We start from the raw sequence: 26,553 nt of genomic DNA on the forward strand, positions 1-26,553 counted from the left end.
TAAGAATTTTATCTTCTCGAGGTTCGATCGAGACTGAAACGAGGATTGGAAATATCTTCAATTTCGTACGAAAAATATTTATATCGCGTTCGATCCTCGAAATTCGAGATTAAATTGAAGAACAGATTTTAATTTTTAAAATACGTACGATTTCGAATTCTACCTTCTTGAGTGCGTGGTCGAATCGAGACTGAAACGAAGATTCGAAATATGATTAGTTTCGATCGAAAAATATTTACGTACGGCGCGTTTAATAATAACACGACGAGTTATATTTGATATTTGAAATTCGAAGGAATCTAATTTTCAAATACGTACAATTATGAATTTTATACGTACGATTATGAAATTCGAGATTACGTCGAAGAACGAATACTAATTTTCAAATACGATTACGAATTTTATCTTCTCGCGTGCGTGGTTCGATCGAGAATGGAAGAAGGATTCGAAATACAATTAATTTCGTACGAAAAATATTAAAATAGCATTCGATCCTCGAAATTCGAGATTACATCGAAGAACAAGAAGAAGATTCCAATTTTCAATTACGTAAGATTACGAATTTTATCTTCTCGTGCATGAAGAAAATTCGAATCGAGGATTCAAAGTATCATTTGTTTCGTACGAAAAATAATATTTATGTCGATCCTCGAAATTTGAGATTATATTGAAGAAGATTCTAATTTTTAAAATACGTACAATTACTTACGAGAATTCTACCTTCTCGCGTACGTCGTCGAATCGAGAATGAAACGAGGATTCGAAATACAATTAATTTCATACGAAAAATATTTACGTAGGTTGCGTTTAATAATAACGCGACGAGTCGCGTTTGAAATTACGTCGTCGAAGAATGGATTCTAATTTTCAAATTTATTACGAATTTTAATTTTCGCGTGATTTGAGATTGATTGATTGATTGATTCGTACGAAAAATATTTACGTCGAAATTTGAGATTACGTCGAAATTCAAAGAATGGATTCTAATTTTCACATTTCGAATTTTATCTTCTCGCGTGCGTAGTCGAATCGAGAGTGAAACGAGGATTCAAACGAGGATATCATTTGTTTCGTACGAAAAATATTAAAATAGCGTTCGATCCTCGAAATTCGAGTTTACGTCGTTGAAGAATTACGATTACGAATTTTATCTTCTCGCATGCGTGAAGAAAATTCGAATCGAAAGTGAAACGAGGATTCAAAGTATCATTTGTTTCGTACGAAAAATATTAAAATAGCATTCGATCCTCGAAATTCGAGATTACGTCGTCGAAGAGAAGAACGGATATTAATTTTAAATACGTACAATTAAGAATTCTACCTTCTCGAGTGCGTGGTCTTATCGAGACTGAAACGAGGATTCGAAATACAATTAGTTTCGATCGTACGAAAAATATTTACGTATGGCGCGTTTAATAATAACACGACGAATTACGTTTGATATTCGAAATTCGAAGGGATTCTAATTTTCAAATACGTACAATTATGAATTTTATATGTACGATTATGAAATTGGAGATTACGTCGAAGAACGGATACCAATTTTCAAAACACGTACGATTACAAATTTTATCTTGTCGCGTGCGTGGTCAAATCGAGACTGAAACGAGAATTCAAACGAGGATATCATTTGTTTCATACGAAAAATATTAAAATAGCGTTCGGTCCTCGAAATTCGAGATTACATCGTCGAAGAGAAGAATGGATATTAATTTTAAATACGTACAATTAAGAATTCTACCTTCTCGAGTGCGTGGTCTTATCGAGACTGAAACGAGGATTCGAAATATAATTAGTTTCGATCGTACGAAAAATATTTACGTATGGCGCGTTTAATAATAACACGACGAATTACGTTTGATATTCGAAATTCGAAGAGATTCTAATTTTCAAATACGTACGATTATGAAATTGGAGATTACGTCGAAGAACGGATTCCAATTTTCAAAATACGTAGGATTATAAATTTTATCTTCTCGTGCGTGAAAAAAAATTTGAATCGAAAGTGAAACGAGGATTCAAATGAGAATATCATTTGTTTTGTACGAAAAATATTAAAATAGCGTTCGATCCTCGAAATTCGAGATTACGTCGAAGAACAGATTCTAATTTTTAAAATACGTACGATTACTTACGAGAATTCTATCTTCTCGTCGTCGAATCGAGACTGAAACGAGGATTCGAAATACAATTAATTTCATACGAAAAATATTAATGTAAGTTACGTTTGATACTCGAAATTCGAACGGATTCTAATTTTCAAATCCGTACAATTATGAATTTTATACGTATGATTATGAAATTGGAGATTATGAAGAAAGGATTCCAATTTTCAAAATACGTACGATTACGAATTCTATCTTCTCGCGTGCGTGGTCGAATGGAGACTGAAACGAGGATTTAAAGATTCCTTTGTTTCGTGCGAAAAATATTTACGTCGATCCTCTGATCGAGAATGGAGAATTCCAAGTATTATTTGTTTCGCACGAAAAATATTTACATAGACTGCGTTCGATCCTCGAAATACGAGATTACATTTGGAAAATTCTAATTTTTTATATTTCATTATAATTCACGATTACGAATTTTATCTTCTCGCGTGCGTGAAGAAAATTCGAATCGAAAGTGAAACGAGGATTCGAAATATGATTAGTTTCGTACGAAAAATATTTATATCGCATTCGATCCTCGAAATTCGAGATTACGTCGAAGAAGAACAAATTCCAATTTTCTGTTACGTAAGATTATGAATTTTATCTTTTTGTGCGTGAAGAAAATTCAAATCGAAAGTGAAACGAGGATTCAAAATATCATTTATTTCGTACGAAAAATATTAAAATAGCGTTCGATCCTCAAAATTCGAGATTAAGTCAAAGAACAGATTCTAATTTTTAAAATACGTACGATTAAGAATTCTATCTTCTCGCGTGCGTGGTCGAATCAAGACTGAAACGAGGATTCGAAATATAATTAATTTCGTACGAAAAATATTAATGTACGTTTGATATTCGAAATTCGAACGGATTTTAATTTTCAAATACGTACAATTATGAATTTTATACGTACGATTATGAAATTCTCGAAATTACATCGAAGAACGGATTCTTAAAATACGTACGATTACGAATTCTACCTTCTCGCGTGTGTGGTTCGATTGAGAATGGAAGAAGGATTCGAAATATGATTAGTTTCGATCATACGAAAATTATTACTAATATTTACGTTGCATTTAATAATAATACGAGTTACGTTTGATATTCGAAATTCGAACGGAATCTAATTTTAAAATACGTACGATTAAGAATTCTACCTTCTCGCGTGCGTGGTCGAATCGAGACTGAAACAAGGATTCGAAATACAATTAGTTTCGATCGTACGAAAAACATTTACGTCGCGTTTAATAATAACACGACGAGTTACGAATTTAATTTTCAAATATACCTACAATTACCAATTTTTATCGAAAAATATTTACGTAGATTATGTTCTCAAATCCTCAAAATTCGAAAAACGGATTCCAATTTTCAAATACGTATAATTAAGTATTCTATCTTCTCGCATGCGTGGCCGAATCGAAACTGAAACAAGGATTCGAAATACAATTAGTTTCGTATGAAAAATATTTACGTCGATCCTTTGATCGAGAATGGAGAATTCCAAGTATCATTTGTTTCGCACGAAATATATTTACATAGATTGCGATCCTCAAAATTCGAGATTACGTCTCGAAGATTCTAATTTTCATATACGATTACGAATTTTATCTTCTCGCGTGCGTGAAGAAAAGATTCTAATTTTTAAATACGTTACAATTACGAATTTTATCGAAAAAATCCTCAAAATTCGAAAAACAGATTCCAATTTTCAAATACGTATTTATATATTAACAATTCTTCTTCTCGCGTCACATCTCGAATCGAGACTGAAACGAGGATTCGAAATACAATTAGTTTCGTATGAAAAATATTTACGTCGATCCTTTGATCGAGAATGGAGAATTCCAAGTATCATTTGTTTCGTACGAAAAATATTTACATAGATTGCGTTCGATCCTCAAAATTCGAGATCACGTGGAAGAACAGATTTTAATTTTCATACGCGATTACGAATTTTATCTTCTCGCGTGCATGAAGAAAAGATTCTAATTTTCAAATACGATTAAGAATTCTACCTTGTCGCGTGCGTGGTCGAATCGAGACTGAAACAAGGATTCGAAATACAATTAGTTTCGATCATACGAAAAACATTTACGTCGTGTTTAATAATAACACGACGAGTTAAGAAATTAAATTTTCAAATACATACGATTACGAATTTTTATCTAAAAATATTTACATAAATTAAGTTCGATCCTCAAAATTCGAAAAACGGATTCCAATTTCCAACTACGTACAATTAACAATTCCACCTTCTCGCGTCACATCTCGAATCGAGATTGAAACGAGGATTCGAAATACAATTAGTTTCGTATGAAAAATATTTACGTCGATCCTCAAAATTGGAGATTACATCTCGAAGAAATGTAATTTCTAATTTTCATACACGATTACGAATTTTATCTTCTCGCGTGCGTGAAGAAAATTCGAATCGTTACGTCGTACGAAATTTGAGATTCTAATTTTCATATACGAATTTTATCTTCTCGCGTGCATGAAGAATCGAAAGTGAAACGAGGATTCGAAATATCATTTGTTTCGTACGAAGAATATTAAAATAACGTTCGATCCTCGAAATTCACGTGGAAGAACAGATTCTAATTTTCAAATACGTACGATTACGAATTTTTATCGAAAAATATTTACGTAGATTACGTTCTCAAATCCTCAAAATTCGAAAAACGGATTCCAATTTCCAACTACGTACAATTAACAATTCCACCTTCTCACGATATCCCCATCATATCTCGAATCGAGACTGAAACGAGGATTCGAAAAATACCATTACTCTCCTCCGAAAAATATTCACCTTTTCGATATTCGAAAACAGTATCAAAGACTAACGCGATTACGTAATAACAACTCAAAACCGGATTCTAATTCTCAAACACGTACGATCGAGACGAAACACGTACGTAGAAACATTTACTTACAGCTACGTATCTCATATCGTCGAAATATCGAGCTATCGAGATTAACGCTTTGATTGGAAGAATGGGAATTTTCGAGGCGAAACGGAACGAACGTATAATCGTCGATGAACGGTTATCGGTTTGGATCTGCGGACGGCAAGGTTCACAATGTTAACCAGTTTCTGGTAAAATCCGCAAACCGTCGCGATTAATTATATTTACCCGGCGGATCTTGATCGAAGCAAGACGACGCATCGCTGCGTCATTCGCGGATGCTCGAAAGAGGGAGAGAGAGGGAGATGATTATTGTTCGAATGGAAACGCAAAACCATACGGTATCGATTCCCTCTCCCCCCCCGTCAACGGATTGCCGCTGTTTGCCGAACAAGCAATCCGGGGAAAGAACACAATGGGGGAGCGCATTTCTGTTTGACAAGACGGAAATACCTTGCGTAAATACGGTTCGTCATCGAGGCGTACGGTTGCCTCGAAGGGAACGAATCGGTCATCGAATCGTCATCGAGAATATGGGAATACGATTCGCGTGTACTGCAAAAATGAAACAGAGAGGAATCATATGTCTCTCTCTCTCTCTCTTTTCCAAGATTAATAAAAGAATTATACATCGATTTCTTGCTTTCGAAATTTTCTTGAGTAAAAATATGATAATACGATTATTATTATAGGTAGATTATAATTAAAAGTCATTGAGAAGGCGAAAGAGACAGGAAGGGAGAGGAAATATCGTTGTCTATCTCAAGATCCTTATTTTGAAATTTCCAAATTTTCATATTACGTACAAAGAACGTAAGATTCTAATTTTTATATATATTTTTATTTAATATAAAAGTATTAAAATAGCATTCGATCCTCGAAATTCGAAATTACGTCGAAGAACGGATTCTGATTTTCATATACGATTACGAATTTTCTTGAGTAAAAATATGATAATACGATTATTATTGTAGGTAGATTATAATTAGGAGCCATTGAAGAGGCGAAAACGAAAGATACAGGAAAAGGAAACGTCGTTGTCTACCTCAAGATTACTTTGAAATTTCCAAACTTTTATATTCCTTTCCTATTTGAGTAAAAATACTACGATTATTATTATAGCTAAATTACAATTAGAAGCCATTGAGAAGGTGAAAACGAAAGAGACAGGGAGGGAGGGAGAGAGGAAACATCGTTGTCTATCTCAAGATTCTTATTTTGAAATTTCCAAATTTCCATATTCCTTTCCTATTTGAGTAAAAATACTATGATTATTACGAAGGATTATAAGAGAGAACACAAAAACGAAAGAGACAGGGAGAGAGAGAGAGAGAGGAATCATCTTTGTCTGCCTCAAGAATAATAAATTGTATAATGTTTGGTCGATTCTTGCTTTGAATTTCTTCGAATAAAAATACTAGAATTATTATTGCGCAGGATTATAACTATATTGAGAACGCAAAAATGAAAGAGACAGGAAGCGAAAGAGAGAAGAAATATTCTTATGTGTCTCTCTCTTCCCCAAAATTAATGAATTGTAGAACGATTGATCGATTCTTTAAAATTTCCATATTCCTTTCCTATTTTCTTGAGTAAAAAATACTACGATTATTATTACGCAGGATTATAAGAGAGAGAAAGGAATCATCCTTGTCTGCCTCAAAAATAATAAATTGTATAATGTTTGATCGATTTTTGCTTTGAAATTTTCTTGAGTAAAAATACTACAATTATTATTATGCAGGATTATAATTATATTGAGAAAGAGACAGGGAGAGAGAGAGGAATCATCGTTGTCTCTCTCTCTCTCTCCCCCAAAATTAACGAATTGTAGAACGATTGATTGATTCTTTAAAATTTCCATATTCCTTTCCTATTTTCTTGAATAAAAATACTACGATTATTATTACGTAGGATTATAAGAAAGAGAAAAGAATCATCCTTATCTCTATCAGGATTGTAGAACGATTGATTGATTCTTTAAAATTTCCATATTCCTTTCCTATTTTCTCGAGTAAAAAATACTACGATTATTATTACGTAGGATTATAATTATATTGAGAACGCAAAAACGAAGGAGACAGGGAGAGAGAGAGAGAGAAAACATCCTTGTCTATCTCAAGATTCCTGCTTTAAAATTTCCACATTTCCATATTCGAGTAAAAATACTATTTAATTTATAATTAAATTATGTGTTACATTTATATTAACTATATTACACAGGATTACAACTATATCGAGAAAAAGAAGAAGACAGGGAGAGAAAGAGAGAGGAATTATCCTTGTCTTCCTCAAGAATAATAAATTGTATAATATTTGGTCAATTCTTATTTTGAAATTTTCACATTTCCAAAATAGTATGATTATTATTACACAGGATTATAATTATATTGATAAAGAGACAGGAAGAGAGAGAGAGAGAGTGAGGAAACATCCTTGTCTCTCTCTCTCTCCCCCAAAATTAACGAATTGTAAAACGATTAATTGATTTTTTAAAATTTCCATATTATTTTTTTTTCCTATTTTCTTGAGTAAAAATATTACGATTATTATTACGTAGGATTATAAGAGAGAGAAAGGAATCATCCTTGTCTCTCTCAAGATTAACGAATTGTAGAACGATTGGTCGATTTTTTAAAATTTCCATATTCCCTTCCTATTCGAGTAAAAATACTATTTAACTTATAATTAAATTATGTATTACATTTGTATTAATTATTACGCAGGATTACAACGACAGGGAGGGAGATTAACGAATTATGCTATACGTTTGATTCTTGCTTCGAAATTTTCACTAGGATTATTATTACGCAGGATCACAACTATATATGGAGAAAACGAAACTTTGCGATGATAAATTATGGTGACGAGCAGTTTCGAGAGAGTTCAACTTCCCTTTTCCCGTATCCCGTTTTTTGGCGCGGCGGGCAGAAAAAAAAAAAAAAAAGGGGGAGAAGCGCGTAAGATAAAATTTATTGGAGACGTTGGTCGCGCTGCGTCCGTGGCGGGAGAAAAAAGGGCGGAAGTCCCATTGTGCGCCGAGTTTGCGCGCCGCGAAAATATGATTTTTGCCCGACCAACTGTGCGCAACGTGCGCCCGAACAATGCGAATTCACGGATCCACGACGAGGATTCGTCGCTAGACGCAAGATTTTCGAGCAAAGTTTTCCCAAGGATTCGGTTATTAACCGCGGTTAAATTGTAGCGGTCACTGATCCGGGAGAAAACTCTAAAACCGAGAAATATATATATATATATATATTTCCATATTTTCGGAAATGGATTTTTGACGCGATAAATAAAAAGGCATGAAACGTGCTGTCCATCGTATGTCAGTATAAATTAATCTCTCTCGTCCGATCGACCGATATAATCCACTTTCGTCCGTGTAACAAAAATGTCCGATATAAGAATCTCTTGTACACCTTGTAACAATTTTATTATCGACCGATACCTAAGCTAAACCACGCGAAAGATATCGTACGACTCGTTTGAAATACATTGGCGGCGAAATCGGCGCCTGTAAATTCGATAATGGCCGTTTTCATCGTGTTACAACGCGGCGGTAAAGGCAGAGGTTTACGGAAGAGAAGAGTTGGGGAGGGGGAAGTGTACGCGCACGAAAATGCGTATCCGGTGTCGCGTCGATCCGCGGCCGGTGAATTCGGATCCGGCGGCGGCGGCTAAGTGGGACGCTATTATCGGTTCGTGTGTACTCGTTCGCCGCGCGTTATTATATTCTAGCCGCGGCCGCTACGAAATAATACCCAGAGATTCACGGTTTATTAACATGCTGGACGCGCACAGGTTGCCGTTTACGTGGACAATGTTCGCCCCCTCGTTAATAATTTCATTGCGGGCACCGAATCGTTTCACCGGGTTAACCGACCGCGTTATACGAAAACGTCGAGAAATATCTCGACGCTTTGCGCGTCTCCGCCAAAGTGGGGACGACTCGAAAACGAAACGAGAGAGAGAGGGAGAGAAAAAATGAAAGATAAAAAAAAAAATAAAATAAAAAAAAAAAAATATGTATATACCGTGGTTGAAACAACACGGACAAACGGTTGTTTTAAAATCGAGTTTCCAGCGGGCAAGTCGGCCTGGTGACCCAGCCCGCGCCACGAGTTTGTTTAGCAGAAACAAACTGTCAACTAATCTTTAGAATAACCCCGAGCAATTAAACAGGTATCCGACATGCGGTTAATTCTAAAAAACTGGAGCGCTACAAAGGGCGGAGACCACCTGCTCTGCAAAAAAAAACGAGAGACAGAGATAGAGAGAGAACAGCGTCGAGCACCGGTTTTAACGATTCCCTCCCGGTTTGAAAGATCAAACGTGGGACACAATTAGCGAAATGGTATTTGAAAGAAAGAGAAGAGAAGAACGGACGGTTGAAGATATAAACGTTTGCGGTTACGGGACGTACGAAACTCCGCGTGGAAGAGAAGGAGAGAGAGAGAGAAGGAGAAGGAGAAAAGAATAACACGCGAGATAACGATCGCAACTCGGACTCGCAGTCTCGGAAATTACGCTATTGAATCAGGCGAGGAGTCGTCGAAAAATGAACGCGTAGATTTTTCCGGAGGAGGCGATTCGCTTGCCTCGGACGGGGAAAAGACGAAAGGACGAGGTGGGAGACGAATTATAAAGAGAGGCTCTACGGTGAGAGGTATTACAGTTACACCTATAGCTCGTGTAAAGATACCGAGGCACGTGCGAGCTTTCGTCGTATCTCGTTGTAGGGCGCGTTCGTTTCTCTCATCGATTACCGACGCGACTCAAGGTAGTGTGGACATTCGAGTGACATTCGAGACGATTGTAATTGGCGTAACGGTTATCCGTGGAGCGTCGCTCGCTCGCTCACACGTTTACTCGTTCGTTCGTTGATCCGGAAAGAAAAGTGCAATGGGAAGATACGATTCGATCGAGCGAGATATAATATATATATATATTAAATTATAATTGACCTATTAGACTCGAGTGATAAAAAATAATCGTTACGAAAATGCACTTTAATTGCGATATTTCTCGCCCCCTCCTGTCCTTCCATTCTGTTTCTCCACCCGCGTTAATTCACGTGATGTTAAACACGCGAAAAATTCAACCGCGCTAATTAGAACTAAAATTAATTAACGCGGCCCGGTTAGTTAGATCCGCATTAATTCCCTCGCCCCGTTAATTAATGCCGATCCGATTTCAACGCGACGCCATAGATGATAAACGACGTTATTGTGTAAAACGTGAGAAAAACAAGGAAGAACGGTTAAAGATTCCGATCATCTCGAAATCATCGCGTTTGGAAAAAAAAAAGAAAAAGGAAAAAAATTTAAATATAAATAGAAAAGTGATAATAAATTATCGTTCTTATCTGTTTTTTTTCCTGTACAATAATTTTTTCAGCAATTTATACTTATTATTCGAATAATTACGTAACTAACGACGATCGATATCGACGAAAAAAAAAAATCGTTTTCGTCGCATTCTTCGACTAACGCGTGCGTCAAACCAACTAATCTTTCTCATACGTGTCAATTCGAAGCGTTCTCGAGGTGATTTCGGCGCGTCTATTAATTAACACGCGGCGACAATTTTCCGACAATTAACGGGGAAGAGTCGGACGGGTTGAACTCTACGCCTTCCTTCCTTCAAATCGAAATTTCATTCAACACTTTTCTCTCGATATAACCAGTTTCTTTTTTCTCTCTCTTTCGTACTGACAGGAAAAAAATGTCGTACAACCTGTCGATCTCGCCCATCTGCCCGGACCCGAATCTGGGGCCGAGCCTCGCTCAGGTGTGCCCTGGGCCGCAATTTTTGACGTTCATGAGCCTGTTCAACACGTTCGCGCTCGCCAAGGAGGAGGTGTCGCTGCTGTGCCAACGTTTCGAGCCCGTGGAACCCGCCGAATATTATTACGATTTCATCGTGGTGGGCGGTGAGTATTCGTTTTCTTTTTTTTTCCATAATCTGTAAGTCTTTGAAATATTATAACAAATCAACCAAATTGATTTTGTTTTTAACATCGAAAGTCTCTCTTTTCCCGCGATCGATCCACTTTGCACGTTCATAATTGGAAAGTTATCCGATCTGTTGAGCGTCTTCTTCCCGAAACGATTGCGAAAGATTATCCATCGTAACACGTTCGAGCCCGATTAAGGTTCGAGAAACTTTCAATAAGCGGCGTGGATGAAACCATAAATCGGTGGTTGTTTCGCAAACAGAGAAAAACGCTTCTCGAATCATTACTCGTATCCCTTTATCAAGGATTAATTGAAACAAAAAAGAGATTATTATTATTAAAAATAATACGAGAGTATATTATAACAAACTTCGATATTTCAAGAAGGAGAAAGAGGGTGAAAATTTCGAGAAAAAAAAATCGAATATTGAACCCGCTTCCGTTCCGTTCTATTTTTCGAACGAAAATTCAATGCACACTTTCCACAACGATCAAACGTATCGTAGACCGATTCGGGGGAGGGGAGGAACACGGGCGAGTAATAATTATATTATTTTCTAAAAATCGTATCGCACCGTTTATCTTTCGGATAAACGAGCGAAGCGCTCGTTCGTTGTATTTCGCGTTCCGTTCCAGCCGGCGGCCGAACGGCCCGAATTTCGCAATTTCGTGTCGGGGGGGATTGCTCGAAGGCCGGAAACGCAGGAACAAAGACTGGTGGAAAAAACTGGCGGGCGGCGGGGTGGGGAGGCGGTGTCGCAATGGAGAGGGCGACGAAAAGACTCGGGAGGCTCGTTCGAGCGTGGCGAATCGCGTCCAGAAGCACGACAGAGTGGAGGGGGCAAAGCGAGATAATCATATTTGACGCGGATGCGGTTTAAACGGGCCAATATCCTCCCCCCTCCCTCTCCTCCTCCTCTGCGTGAAAGCCGTTGTTTCTAAACGGAGGAGAGTGTCGCCAATTTCGAATCGCTCGTTTCACCCGTCTCCGTGTTTATTTATCCACGCGAGGGAACGAAACGATGGATCGATATACAGCCACTGAAATCGAGGTTGAAAACAATATCGATATCGTCTTCTCGTTCCCTCCATCTCTCCTCTTGTTCGCCGATGGAGTATCGCTGTGGTTTTAGCCACTTGGAATAGGTTAGATTTCGAGAAAGTTTTATTATTATTATTCTCGAGAAAGTCGAGGGGAAGGGAGGAAAGAATCGATCGGTTTCGCGAGCGGAAAGTTAGCTGTCGTTCAAGAGGATAAAAAGAGATTAGAGAACGCTGCAACCGTTTCAACCTGAATTAAATTTATATATATATATATTGCGAGTATTCGAAGTATTCGAATTTCGAATACCCTCGCGCTTATGCACGAATAATTGCGTTGAATAGTTGAGAAGATAGTTGGGATTGGTCGAGGACGACAACCGGTGGTTGATCCTTGTTTCCCGAAAAAACCGGGAAAGCGTATTATTGCTTCCGTTAATTACGTAAATCGCGATTCCTTCCGTGGACAGGGCGTGATTAAAGGCCGGGAAGAAGATATTAGCGGATCACGAAACACGGTTACGCGCGCGGCAATTATGATAAAATATGCATTTCGCCGCGAAAATATTTTATATAATGGCCGGCCGAGCCCGTTATTTCCATAATCTCTGCGCCGAATATTCAACGTATCGCGCGATGAAAATGTTATTCGCCCGCTGACACTTTTCCTCGATTATACGCAATTTCTCCCTCTCTCTTTTTTTCTCTCCCGCCTTTCTTCTCATTCCCGGGCATCGATGCGCGGCCACGCGCAGATTAGTGTGAAATTTCCTCCCCCCTCCTGCGGAGCCTAAATTCCGATCGAACGTCGTCTCACGCAACAGACAACCGTGAGATGTATGTATAGGGGATCCTTAAGAGATACGACCGAAAAGAGGCAGACGCACGATCGATACGGTGCTTCGTCGATAAGTAGGAGATTGGTAGGACAACGAGTAGAAACGGCGAGGTAGCTCGCGTCGATGGAATGTAAATAAAGCGGCTAAAGGAAGGATTCGAACGAGTTACGCAACCGAGTTATGGAACGTTTCTTGCCGATGCAAGAACCTGATTCTCGCCCTCTTGATTCCTGTTGTGACGGTGGTCCAGTTTGCGGGAAATGGCACTGTGTCGAAGAGAAGGAGAGGGGAGGGGAACGCCGCAGGCGAACGAAACGAGAGAAAAACAAAAGCTGGATGTATAAACGGTGAAGGAACGATCTTCTCCTCGGCTCGGAAATCTGCTTGTTTCGCTACGAAGAAATCGATATCCGATAGCAAGCAGCTCAAACTTTCTTCTTCTCCGTCCCATCTGTTCGTTCGCCACTTGTTCTTTCTTCCTCGCGATGGGGAGGGGAGGGGAGCGCGGCCTAGGCGCGAACGCGACTCGGCCGATGTCACAGGCCGCTACTTTTCCCTGTTCTCGAGAATGCAAGAAAGTGGGGCAAGAGCAATAACGAGCGATTCGAAACGGCTTATTTTCTGCGCTATTGCGCACGACCGAACAACCTCGTTCCCCCGATAATCGGCGTCCGCTATCTCTTCTCCCGATTCCGTTCGATGGACAATCCGATTAAACGAGCAACTAATTATCCCTGGTTAACCCGGATAATCCAGCGGCAAGGTTTTCGTCGTGTTTTTTTTTTTCGAATTTCAGAATTTTTCGCAGATATTTGAAAATTGCGGATAAATCGTGACAGTGTAAATCGCGTAAATCTGTCGCGGAGGATCGAGAGACCGGATGGAAAAGCTGCGGGACGAAATACCGCCACGGTTAATTAATATTAAACGCCACGAGCGTGTTGTTAATTACTTCGAACAGCAACGATGAGCCCGATATTATTCCGCAACAAGCAAAGCTTCACGTATTAATCTTCCGAAGCGTGGCCTCATAATTAGCTACGTCTCATAAATATCTCGCGCCCGCAACGCGAGACTAAACAGACCCATGTTGCGTTGCTGCATGCTTTCGATAAAACTGAAAGATAACGTTGCAACATTTGCATGTCATTCGTATAGGCGAATATTAACACCGGTGTTTCTCCTTAAAGCGGAGCTCGCGTACAAATAGCTCAATTTGTCCCTTGTTTCGCCTCTTTTCGTTTATATCTATCTCCGAGTTTCCTCCTCCCAGTGAAAAATAAACCGTCCAATACAAATTGCTCGCTTTTCTCCAACTTGTCGTTTCCTTTACGACGACGATTATTAGAAATGGTTCAACCTCGATATACATCGTATACATTGATATATATATATCGAAAAAAAGTCCTCTTTCGATTTATCCGAACAAATGGAATATTTTCCGAAGAAGAAAAAAGTATATCAGGGATCCGTGTTTCCGTTTCTCTCTTTACTACGCACGAGCAGCACACGGATACACGGATACACGCGTCACGTGTAAGCGAAGGCGAAACACGTTCCGCGTACCAAAGCATCGCGAATAACGTATATAAACATACTACACGCGCGGCATAATTACTTTTACTCGTCGGTGTTGCCGGTTTGCCACGGTCAAGGCGAACGTCGAACCACTTTCCAGCCTGTTCCACGCGAGACGATTTGCCCGCCGCGCTCGTTTTCGTACTTTTCATCCGATTTCGATTTCGAAATAACTCGATCGTTTCGACGCTCGTTTCAGGAGGAACAGCTGGCTCCGTGGTGGCGTCCAGACTGAGCGAGCAGCGGGAATGGAAAGTTTTGTTGCTCGAGGCTGGCCCGGACGAGCCGCCTGGCACGGATGTTCCAAGCATGGTTGCCATGTTTCTAGGTAGGTCGAGCCCATGTCCCAGCAGTGCGCGGATTGGTTAATAATCGGGGGGACGGGAATTGATGAAAAGATTTTGGGACAGGTAGCGACATCGATTGGGGTTATCGAACGACGAACGAGAAAAACGCCTGTCTATCCTCGGGCGGTTCGTGTTTCTGGCCACGTGGTAAAAACCTAGGTGGCACCTCGAGTCACAACGGCATGATGTACACGCGCGGCCATCCCAAGGATTACGACGATTGGGCGGCGATGGGCAACGACGGTTGGTCGTGGCAGGACGTAAGTTTCCGATATTCGAAGACTGAATGGAATTAAATCAGAGTTCTCTCGAAAGGAAAGAAATAGAAATTAAAAAAGTTACGAAAGATTTCTCGAATCGTACGCACATAATGTTTTTCTTTTATATTAACGTAACACCGGTGGATTTATAAAGAAACGAGTTGCGACAAAGGAGATCGCGTGTACCTAACGATTTACCAATCCAGTCGGTCTGATTCACCTTTAATAATAATAATTCCAACTTGACGCGACACACTTTTCTTTCCGTTTTTCCCCTCCCCCCCCTGTAAAATAGGTCCTGCCGTATTTCATGTGCTCGGAGAACAACACGGAGATCAATCGAGTCGGGCGGAAATACCACTCGACCGGCGGATTGCTCAACGTGGAGAGATTTTCTTGGAGGCCGGACATTTCCAACGATATACTGGCCGCGGCGGCCGAGTTGGGATACCCGATCCCCGAGGAGTTGAACGGCGATCAATTCACGGGATTCACGGTCGCGCAAATGATGAGCAAAGACGGTGTCCGACGGAGCACGGCCACCGCTTTCCTCCGCCCGTTCCGCAACAGGAGCAATTTACAAGTGATCACCAACGCCACCGTGACCAAGATCCTGTTGAAGGAGAAGAAGGCGGTTGGCGTGCAATATTACAAAGTGAATTATATTATTATTAAAATTATTAATATATAATATATATATTTATTAGCATTTCTATGCCTCGTTAGAAATTATAAGAAAATTTTTCCATTCGAATACGACGAATGTTTGATCTTCGCTTTTTCAATTAATCAATTAACGATTCGCAGAACGGCGAGCTTCGCGTAGCGCGTGCCTCGCGGGAAATAATCGTCTCTGGCGGCGCTGTCAATTCTCCTCAAATCCTGCTGCTCTCCGGGATCGGTCCAAAGGAGCATTTGGAGGCAGTGAACGTGAGCGTGGTCCACGATCTTCCAGGTCGCCATTTCTCTTAACGCTCTTAAACTCTTAACGCGTTTAAAATTAACGTAATAATTAATTTTTCCAGGAGTGGGGGAGAATCTGCACAACCACGTCTCGTTCACGTTGCCGTTCACGATAAATCGACCGAACGAGTTCGACCTGAGCTGGCCGTCCCTGTTGGAGTACATCGCGTTCACGAAGGGCCCGATCGCCTCGACGGGGCTCTCGCAACTCACGGGTATCGTGTCCTCGATTTACACGAGCGAGGACGATCCCGATCTCCAAATCTTCTTCGGCGGTTACCAAGCGGCTTGCGCGACCACGGGCCAACTCGGCGCGTTGATGGACGGCGGTGGCCGTCATGTAAGCATCTCTCCGACGAATCTTCATCCCCGCAGCAGAGGTACGATACCTTTATCTTTCTCTCCTCCACTTCAAACTCATCCTCTCTCTCTCTCTTTTTTCAGGCAGCCTTCGATTGGCGAGCAACGACCCGTTCGCCAAGCCAGTGATCCACGGCAATTATTTGAGCGACCCGATGGACGAGGCAGTCCTTCTCCACGGGATTCGGATAGCCCTGTCGCTGAGCAACACGAGCGCGTTGGCCAGGTACAACATGACTCTCGCCAACCCCCCTCTCCCCGCCTGCTCCCAGCACACGTATCTAAGCGACGACTACTGGAGGTGCGCCATGCGCCAGGACACCGGCCCGGAGAATCATCAGGCCGGTTCCTGCAAAATGGGCCCGGTCAGCGACCGGATGGCGGTGGTCGACCCGAGGCTGAGGGTGCACGGCGTCGACGGTTTGCGCGTGGCTGACACGTCCATCATGCCCAAGGTATTTATAATAAATAATATGTTATATTATATTATATATATTATATTAAATAATAATCTCGCGAATATCGTTGTCGAGAATATATATATATTATATTAAATAATAATTTATTTATTAAATAATATTCTCGCAAATATCGTTGTCGAGAATATATAGATATATATTAAATAATAATTTATTTATTAAATAATATTCTCGCGAATATCGTTGTCGAGAATATATATATATTAAATAATAATTTATTTATTAAATAATAATCTCGCGAATATCGTTATCGAAAATATATATATATATATTAATATATGTATATATTATATTAAATAATAATTTATAAATATTATTTAAATAATAATTTATTTATTAAATAATAATCTCGCGAATATCGTTGTCGAGAATATATAGATATATATTAAATAATAATTTATAAATATTATTTAAATAATAATTTATTTATTAAATAATAATCTCGCGAATATCGTTGTCGAGAATATATAGATATATATTAAATAATAATTTATAAATATTATTTAAATAATAATTTATTTATTAAATAATAATCGCTAATATCGTTGTCGAGAATATATATATATTATATATATTATATATAATATATATATATTATATAATAATTATATTAAATAATAATTTATTTATTAAATAATAATCTCGCGAATATCGTTGTCAAGAATATATATATATATATATATATATATATATATATATATATATTATATTAAATAATAATTTATAAATATTATTTAAATAATAATTTATTTATTAAATAATAATCTCGCGAATATCGTTATCGAGAATATATATATATATTAATATATATATTATATTAAATAATAATTTATAAATATTATTTAAATAATAATTTATTTATTAAATAATAATCGCTAATATCGTTGTCGAGATATATATATATATTATATATATTAAATAATAATTTATTTATTAAATAATAATCGCTAATATCGTTGTCGAGAATATATATATATTATATATATTATATATAATATATATATATATTATATAATAATTATATTAAATAATAATTTATTTATTAAATAATAATCTCGCGAATATCGTTGTCAAGAATATATATATATTAATATATATATATATATATATATATATTATATTAAATAATAATTTATAAATATTATTTAAATAATAATTTATTTATTAAATAATAATCTCGCGAATATCGTTATCGAGAATATATATATATATTAATATATATATTATATTAAATAATAATTTATAAATATTATTTAAATAATAATTTATTTATTAAATAATAATCGCTAATATCGTTGTCGAGATATATATATATATTATATATATTAAATAATAATTTATTTATTAAATAATAATCTCGCGAATATCGTTGTCGAGAATATATATATTAATATATTTATATATATATATATTATATTAAATAATAATTTATAAATATTATTTAAATAATAATTTATTTATTAAATAATAATCTCGCGAATATCGTTGTCGAGAATATATAATTATATATAATTATATATAATTATATATAATTATATATATATTATAATAATTATATATATTTATATATAATTATATATATAATTAATATATAATATATATATATTATATATATTATATATAATCTCGTGAATATCGAGAATATAAAAATGTGAACGTGTTTGTTTCGATTTGGAAAGGTGACGTCCGGGAACACGGCCGCTCCAGCGATCATGATCGGCGAGAGGGCAGCGGCTTTCGTCAAGTCTGACTGGGGTGGCGCGCCTGCAAAATGGTACGGGCATACTTCTTCTTCCCGTCTGTGGAGAGAGGCGTGACGGAGTAGAGAGGAGTACGATAGTCAAATATTTGCCATATATTTCCATAGTAGCCCCCGTCCCGAGATCGACAACTCGTTGGATCTGTTGCTCTGGGGGATCAAATACATCGACTGGGACCAGGGCGACTGGTAGTCAACGTCCTCGAGATCTCACTAGATCCGGACGACCGGTTTTATCCCTTCGATCGGGAGAAAGTATTCCAGATAGTTTCTTCTCCTTTTCAACATCCACTCTTTGTAACAAACGTCGAGACCAAAGAAATGTAAATGCGGATTCAATAAATTGAATTATTACAATCCAACTCGTCTATCTTTATTCATTCACACCAGCTACAAATTAAAGAAGAAAAAATATTTCGTTGATTCTCACGATTTCATCAAAGTTTCTTTTCTTTTTAGATTCAATCGAATTGAAAGTATAAGAAAATATAAATATGTATTTATGGGAAGATTTGTAAAGTATCGCGGAAGAGAATGGAATAGAATCTACGCAATTCGACTCATTGTTCATTAACCGAACTGTGGTGCATCGAAATTGGCTGAGATACTCTGTGATTACAATCAGGATCTCTTATATGACGTCGTACATTCGTGGATATCTTTATACACGTGTTTATAATATACAGAATATTTTTTAACGTTCCTTATCCGCACACGATAAGTTAATCGCGTATTTAATAATTAACTCGAAATGGGAATGTCACGTTCGATGAAATATTGCCCGACGATTTACCGGTCGATCGATCATTCCCTTTCGACCAATTCGACCAATAATCCATCAATACGTCAGATAGCGAACATGATTTTTTTTTTCCCTTCCCCCAAACTTTTGCAACAACAAAAGTATTCCGCGACGTATAATTTATTAAAACGCGTCCGTTTTTTTTCAAAACATTTTTATCGCTTTTTGTATCGCGCTGCTCATCATCAATCGTTGGGGAAAAAAGAGGCTATAAAAAGAACACCGCCGGACCTCGCCTCATCAGACCAAGGCCCGCCGTGCCCGGTTTTCATTCTCTGAGCGTAACTCGACATGGTACCTCGAATTAATACAATTTTTAATACAATTTCCAATTTTCAAAAGAAAGAAGAGAAGACGAGACGAATCTGATCGTTCGAATTTCAGGCGAACTTAAACTCGATGTACAACAACGTATCCCCGCTGCAGTGCACGTCGCCGTTCCTTGGCGGGCCGCAGCTGACCGACGTGTGCTCGGCGAGCAACGGCGAGCTGTTCCTCGCCCTCCTCAACTTCTTCGTTGCCACGAGCCCGGTGATCGGCGAGCCGTGCCAGCGCGTCCACTCCTCGAGGATACCCGACCTCAGCTACGACTTCATCGTGGTCGGCGGTGAGTTGAGTTCAGAAAATAATTTTTAAATCTTCGAAACGAGAGAGAGAGTCGACGATTTAAATAAACGCAGGCGGAGCCGCGGGGGCGGTGGTCGCTGGAAGGCTGAGCGAGGTTTCGAATTGGAAGGTTCTGCTTCTGGAGGCAGGCCCGGACGAGCCGGCCGGCGCCGAGATACCTAGCAACCTTCAGCTTTATCTAGGTAATTCACTGATTAATTTACTCGTAAAGAAAAGAGAAAAAGCCTTCAGCTTTATCTCGGTAATTCACTGATTGATTCACTCGTAAAGAAAAGAGAAAATATTGGGTTGGCAACTAAGTAATTGCGGATTTTTTTTAGAAAATCAAAGACAATTTTTTCAATTTTACAATGTGTTGCCCATTTTGATCAATCACCTTTTGCCATCTTTCAGGCAGCATCGTAATCCCACGTTCGTAAAACTTGTGGTTTTTATTAGCAAAACACTGAATCAGCTACGATTCGATATCATCATCGTTATTGAAATTTTTACCATTCGAGGAGTTTTGTAAAGATCGAAACAAAAAGTAATCAGATAGTCAGATGTGACAAAACATCCCAACCAAGCTCCAATAATTTTTGCCGAGTGACCAAAGTCATGATGGAATACAACACCTTTTCGATTTGTCGATTCGGGCCGCTTTTCTTCAACTGCATCGTTTAATTTCGTTAGTTGTTCAACGTAGACGACAGAATTGATCGTTCGGTTGGGTGGTAAGAGTTCAAAATAGACAATTCCTTCGTAATCCCACCAAACTGATAACAAAACCTTCTTTCGACGAATACCAGCTTTTGATGTTGTTCGAGCTGGTTCACGTGGCCTGCTCCACCATCTTTTCCGCTCGATATTGTCGTAAACAACCCATTTTTCATCGCCAGTTATCGATCGTTTTAAAAATGGATCATTTTCATTACGTTTCTTTAGCAAATCGCAGCTGTTAATGCGTTGCGTTAAACGCTTTTCTTTCAGTTCGTGAGGAACCCATGTATCGAGTTTTTCAACATAGCCAAGTTGTTTTAAGCGGTTTTCAATGCGTGTACGCGATACATGAAGCTTCTCCGCAATCTCACGAGTTGTACCGTGACGATCCGAATCGATTATCGCTTTGATTAGATCGACGTCGACTTCAACTGGACGACCAGAGCGTTTTTCGTCTTCGTTTGTCAAACCAATTTTGACACTGCCGTTCTTTTAAGGCTTCATCGCCATAAACAGCGCGTAACTTTTCGTGAGCTTGCGACGCGTTTTTCCCTTTGCGGAAATAAAAAAGCAAAATACGACGATAATGTTCCTTTTGATTTTCCATTTTTCAACGAAAACTACGCAACCGATCGAAAAACTTTTTTTACCGATTGAATTGCCAACTATCGAATAACAAAATGTGTTTTACATTTGGACTACGCCAGCAAACCTAAAAATTCAACTGAAGCCATCTATGAGTGAAATCCGCAATTACTTAGTTGCCAACCCAATATATTCGAATAGGAAACACGGGTTAAATTCACGAAATTCGAATAATGGCTAATCAACGTTGTTCCGAGCTAAGAGGACCAGAGTAGTCGAAAGTTCCCTTGCTCGAGTCAACGTGGAAAGATGAAAGCGAGTCATCGAGAATTTCTAGCCTGTCAAACGAGAAAGCCTTTTGTTCAAGCCTCCCTTCTCCTTTTCTTTCTTCCTCTCATCTGAACGGTTAAATTTTCTAAAACGTATTTCATGCGTTTTCGAAAAAATTGAGAATCGAGAAAAGAGCGTCACTCTTTATGAGGTAAGGAAAATTAACGAAAGATGGAGAGAATTATCTTTGCCTTACCCCTTTTCCCTTTTGGATGTTGGACAACGTTAAAGGGATATCGGGGAAGATATCGGGGAAGATATCCTCGGGAAAATTGGTGGCCGATTGACAGCTGAATTGCCAACTGTCGAATAACAAAATGTGTTTTACATTTGGACTACGCCAGCAAACCTAAAAATTCAACTGAAGCCATCTATGAGTGAAATCCGCAATTACTTAGTTGCCAACCCAATATATTCGAATAGGAAGCACGGGTTAAATTCACGAAATTCGAATAAAGGCTAATCAACGTTGTTCCGAGCTAAGAGGACCAGAGTAGTCGAAAGTTCCCTTGCTCGAGTCAACGTGGAAAGATGAAAGCGAGTCATCGAGAATTCCTAGCCATCTTCCCTTTTATACCCTGTCAAACGAGAAAGCCTTTTGTTCAAGCCTCCCTTCTCCTTTTCTTTCTTCCTCTCATCTGAACGGTTAAATTTTCTAAAACGTATTTCATGCGTTTTCGAAAAAATTGAGAATCGAGAAAAGAGCGTCACTCTTTATGAGGTAAGGAAAATTAACGAAAGATGGAGAGAATTATCTTTGCCTTACCCCTTTTCCCTTTTGGATGTTGGACAACGTTAAAGGGATATCGGGGAAGATATCGGGGAAGATATCCTCGGGAAAACTGGTGGCCGATTGACAGCTGAATTGCCAACTGTCGAATAACAAAATGTGTTTTACATTTGGACTACCCCAGCAAATCTAAAAATTCAACTGAAGCCATCTATGAGTGAAATCCGCAATTATTTAGTTGCCAATCCAATATTTAACGTTTGAACAAAACAGGCGGGGATCTGGACTGGAAGTATTACACTACGAACGAGTCGCACGCCTGCCTAAGCACTGGCGGCAGTTGCTACTGGCCTCGAGGCAAGAATCTCGGGGGAACGACCCTTCACCACGGCATGGCGTACCACCGTGGCCATCGCAAGGATTACGAGAGATGGGTCCAGCAGGGCGCCTTTGGCTGGAGCTGGGACGAGGTACGACTTCAAATCCCTAAACTTCTAATATATAGAATTTCTTCACCTTACAATACTTGCGAATTTCAGGTTATGCCGTATTACCTGAAATCGGAGAACAACACCGAGCTGAGCAGAGTCGGGACAAAGTACCATCGAAGCGGTGGACTGATGAACGTGGAAAGGTGAAGAAACAAAAGTGTCTCAGACTTAACAACAATTATATACAATTATTTTAAGTAATAAGAAATGTTGGACAGGTTCCCATACCAGCCACCTTTCGCTTGGAAGATCCTGAAAGCGGCGGAGGAGGCGGGTTTCGGCGTTTCGGAGGACTTGTCGGGGGATCGGATAAACGGTTTCACGGTGGCGCAGACGATAAGCAGGAACGGCGTGCGTTTGAGCAGCGCGAGAGCGTTCATCACGCCGTTCGAGAACCGAAGTAACCTCCACGTGATAGTGAACGCGACCGTGACGAAAGTGAGAACGTTGAACAAGAGGGCGACGGGCGTGAACGTGTTGATCGTAAGGAACATCCGTTCGATTCTTCTCGACTTTCGATTTTGACATACGATTTTTCTTCCCCAGAACGGGAGGAGGAGGATCATATTCGCGAGACGGGAGGTGATCCTGTCCGCAGGCTCGGTGAACACTCCTCAACTGCTCATGTTGTCGGGCATAGGGCCGAAGGAACACCTTCGATCCCTGGGAATCCCGGTGGTGGTTGATCTGCCTGGAGTTGGCGAGAACCTTCACAATCACCAATCGTTCGGCATGGATTTCTCGTTGAACGAGGACTTTTACCCGACCTTCAACCAGACCAACGTCGACCAGTACCTGTACAATCAGACGGGCCCTCTATCCAGCACCGGGTTGGCTCAGGTGACCGGTATATGGCACTCGAATCTCACCACCCCCGACGACCCCGACATACAGATATTCTTCGCCGGTTACCAGGCAATTTGCAAGCCAAAATTGAAGATCGCAGATCTATCGGCCCACGACAAACAGGCGGTGAGAATGTCCGCGTTGAACGTTCAGCCGACGAGCAAAGGTTGGGAAGAAATTTTTTAATCTCTTTCTCTTCTTGTCTTTCTTTTTTTTAATCATTGACCAACGATTGCATAAAATTTTTAACGAAGGAAAACAAATAATTTCAATATTATAATTTTTAATAAAAATAAGTCTAAAATAATATAATAATAGTTAACGTTGAAATTGTAATGATAATTATCGTATAACTATATTATGGAAATTTGGAATTTGGAATTTAGAATTTGGAATAACTATACTATAGAAATTTGGAATTTAGAATTTAGAATTTGGAATTTGGAATAACTATATTATGGAAATTTGGAATTTAGAATTTGGAATTTGGAATAACTATATTATGGAATTTAGAATTTAGAATTTGGAATTTGGAATAACTATATTATGGAATTTAGAATTTAGAATTTAGAATTTGGAATTTGGAATTTAGAATTTAGAATTTGGAATTTGGAATAACTATATTATGGAAATTTGGAATTTAGAATTTGGAATTTGGAATTTAGAATTTGGAATTTGAAATTTGGAATTTAGAATTTGGAATTTGGAATTTGGAATTTAGAATTTAGAATTTGGAATTCAGAATTTAGAATTTGGAATTTCGAATTTGGAATAACTATACTATGGAAATTTGGAATTTAGAATTTAGAATTTGGAATAACTATACTATGGAAATATGGAATTTAGAATTTAGAATTTGGAATTTGGAATAACTATACTATGGAAATTTGAAATTTAGAATTTAGAATTTGGAATTTGGAATTTAGAATTTAGAATTTGGAATTTGGAATTTAGAATTTAGAATTTAGAATTTGGAATAACTATATTATGGAAATTTGGAATTTAGAATTTAGAATTTGGAATTTGGAATAACTATATTATGGAAATTTGGAATAACTATATTATGGAAATTTGGAATTTAGAATTTAGAATTTGGAATTTGGAATTTAGAATTTAGAATTTGGAATTTGGAATTTGGAATTCAGAATTTAGAATTTAGAATTTAGAATTTGGAATTTGGAATAAATATATTATGGCAATTTGCAAGCCAATTTGGAATTTAGAATTTAGAATTTGGAATAACTATATTATGAAAATTTGGAATTTAAAATTTAAAATTTGGAATTTGGAATTTAGAATTTAGAATTTGGAATTCGGAATTTAGAATTTGGAATTTGGAATTTGGAATTTGGAATAACTATACTATGGAAATTTAGAATTTAAAATTTAGAATTTGGAATTTGGAATAACTATATTATGGAATTTAGATTTTAGAATTTGGAATTTGGAATAACTATATTATGGAAATTTGAAATTTAGAATTTAGAATTTGGAATTTGGAATAACTATATTATCGAAATTTGAAATTTAGAATTTGGAATTTAGAATTTGGAATAACTATATTATGGAAATTTGGAATTTAGAATTTAGAATTTGGAATTTGGAATTTGGAATTCGGAATTTAGAATTTAGAATTTAGAATTTGGAATTTAGAATTTGGAATTTGGAATAACTATATTATGGAAATTTGGAATTTAAAATTTAAAATTTGGAATTTGGAATAACTATATACATGGAATATTATGAACAGGTCGCATCACGTTGAACAGCAAAGACCCCCTCGACCCGCCCGTCATCTGGAGCAACGATCTGGCCACCGAGCACGACCGCAGCGTCATGATACAGGCGATCCGAGTCGTGCAAAAATTGGTGAACACTACCGTCATGAGGGATCTGGGGGTCGAGTTTCAAAAGATCGAACTGAAGCAATGCGACGAGTTCGTCGAGGACAGCGACGATTACTGGAACTGCGTGATACAGTACAACACGAGGGCGGAAAATCATCAGACCGGCACGGCGAAGATGGGACCCAGTTACGATCCTATGGCGGTCGTCTCTCCCCGGCTCAAGGTGCACGGCATCAGGGGACTGAGAGTGGCAGACGCCTCCGTTCAGCCGCAGGTACGTATTCATTCTCTTCTTCTTTGGATGATTTTGGGTAATTGATATTCTCGTTCCATCAGGTGATCTCGGGTAATCCTGTCGCCTCTGTCAATATGGTCGGCGAGAGGGCTGCAGACTTTATCAAGGAGGATTGGGGAGAATTACTTCAATTACTGTAATCATTTGTTGGAGTTAACTGTACTCGTGTTTTAAAGCTACGTATATATATATAATTATTCTGAAACGTGGGTATTATCTCTCTTCCTTTGCAAATTTTTAAAATTTAGAATTGAAAAAAAAGTTGAAAGCTCGAAAAGATTCATTTTACGTGCATCGAAGGAGAAATTAATTTTAAGGAAAGGGCAATAAAACGTTTAATTAAAATTATAACAAGGATCAGCTTGCGTTTCGATCGAAGGGAAGGAAATGGCTTCTGAAACACGGAGAGAAATATGGGTGCATTCATCCTTGGGTCGCAGTGGCCTTAAACGCTACATACTTTCACTAAGAAAATGGAAGGCAAATCCAATGTCGCGGATTGCGAAACAGTTCGACTCAGATCACGACTCGTTTTATCATGTTACACAGTTTCGTTTCTTTCTCTCGAGTCGTTTCTTCTAATTTTCTTCGCGAATTATTTTGGAGGAGAGCGTTACGAGAACTCTTGGAAGGATATTTTTTAACGTTTAG

General features: G+C 38.3%; 3 protein-coding genes across 5 annotated transcripts in view; 2 read left to right on the top strand and 1 right to left on the bottom strand.

Moving 5' to 3' along the window:
- The window catches only part of LOC411116 (nephrin), a 235,484-nt gene that overhangs the window by 166,689 nt on the left and 42,242 nt on the right, over nucleotides 1–26,553 (bottom strand). The window lies entirely within an intron of this gene.
- On the top strand, nucleotides 9,743–19,012 carry LOC551044 (glucose dehydrogenase [FAD, quinone]). 3 transcript variants are annotated; one of them, XM_006567631.3, is made up of 10 exons: nucleotides 9,743–9,848; nucleotides 10,786–11,000; nucleotides 14,682–14,810; nucleotides 14,893–15,089; nucleotides 15,385–15,744; nucleotides 15,897–16,044; nucleotides 16,115–16,432; nucleotides 16,497–16,867; nucleotides 18,571–18,665; nucleotides 18,759–19,012. In XM_006567631.3, the coding sequence occupies exons 2-10, from the start codon at nucleotides 10,793–10,795 to the stop codon at nucleotides 18,841–18,843; spliced, it is 1,911 nt and encodes a 636-aa protein (XP_006567694.1). In that variant the 5' UTR covers nucleotides 9,743–9,848; nucleotides 10,786–10,792; the 3' UTR covers nucleotides 18,844–19,012. The 3 variants fall into 3 exon arrangements, with proteins under 3 accessions (XP_006567694.1, XP_623443.2, XP_016767722.1); XM_623440.5 differs by lacking the exon at nucleotides 9,743–9,848 and having other exon boundaries at nucleotides 10,548–11,000; XM_016912233.2 differs by lacking the exon at nucleotides 9,743–9,848 and having other exon boundaries at nucleotides 10,793–11,000; nucleotides 18,762–19,012.
- LOC406081 (glucose oxidase) lies at nucleotides 19,714–26,104 on the top strand. The gene is given in 9 exon segments (NM_001011574.1): nucleotides 19,714–19,746; nucleotides 19,837–20,059; nucleotides 20,133–20,261; nucleotides 22,697–22,893; nucleotides 22,963–23,057; nucleotides 23,133–23,397; nucleotides 23,461–23,926; nucleotides 25,511–25,881; nucleotides 25,944–26,104. Coding segments are annotated over 9 exon segments (1,848 nt in total). The 5' UTR covers nucleotides 19,714–19,743; the 3' UTR covers nucleotides 26,043–26,104.

The sequence above is a fragment of the Apis mellifera genome, linkage group LG5 (genome assembly GCF_003254395.2).
Source record: "Apis mellifera strain DH4 linkage group LG5, Amel_HAv3.1, whole genome shotgun sequence".
NCBI lineage: Eukaryota > Metazoa > Arthropoda > Insecta > Hymenoptera > Apidae > Apis > Apis mellifera.

What these genes read in the sequence shown, in the direction of transcription:
- LOC551044 (XM_006567631.3), top strand. Translation starts at nt 10,793, where the DNA reads ATGTCGTACAACCTGTCGATCTCGCCCATCTGCCCGGACCCGAATCTG. An exon ending in ACGGTTGGTCGTGGCAGGAC is followed by an intron (nt 15,090 to 15,384) that starts GTAAGTTTCCGA and finishes CCTGTAAAATAG; the next exon opens with GTCCTGCCGTATTTCATGTG. An exon ending in ACACGTCCATCATGCCCAAG is followed by an intron (nt 16,868 to 18,570) that starts GTATTTATAATA and finishes CGATTTGGAAAG; the next exon opens with GTGACGTCCGGGAACACGGC.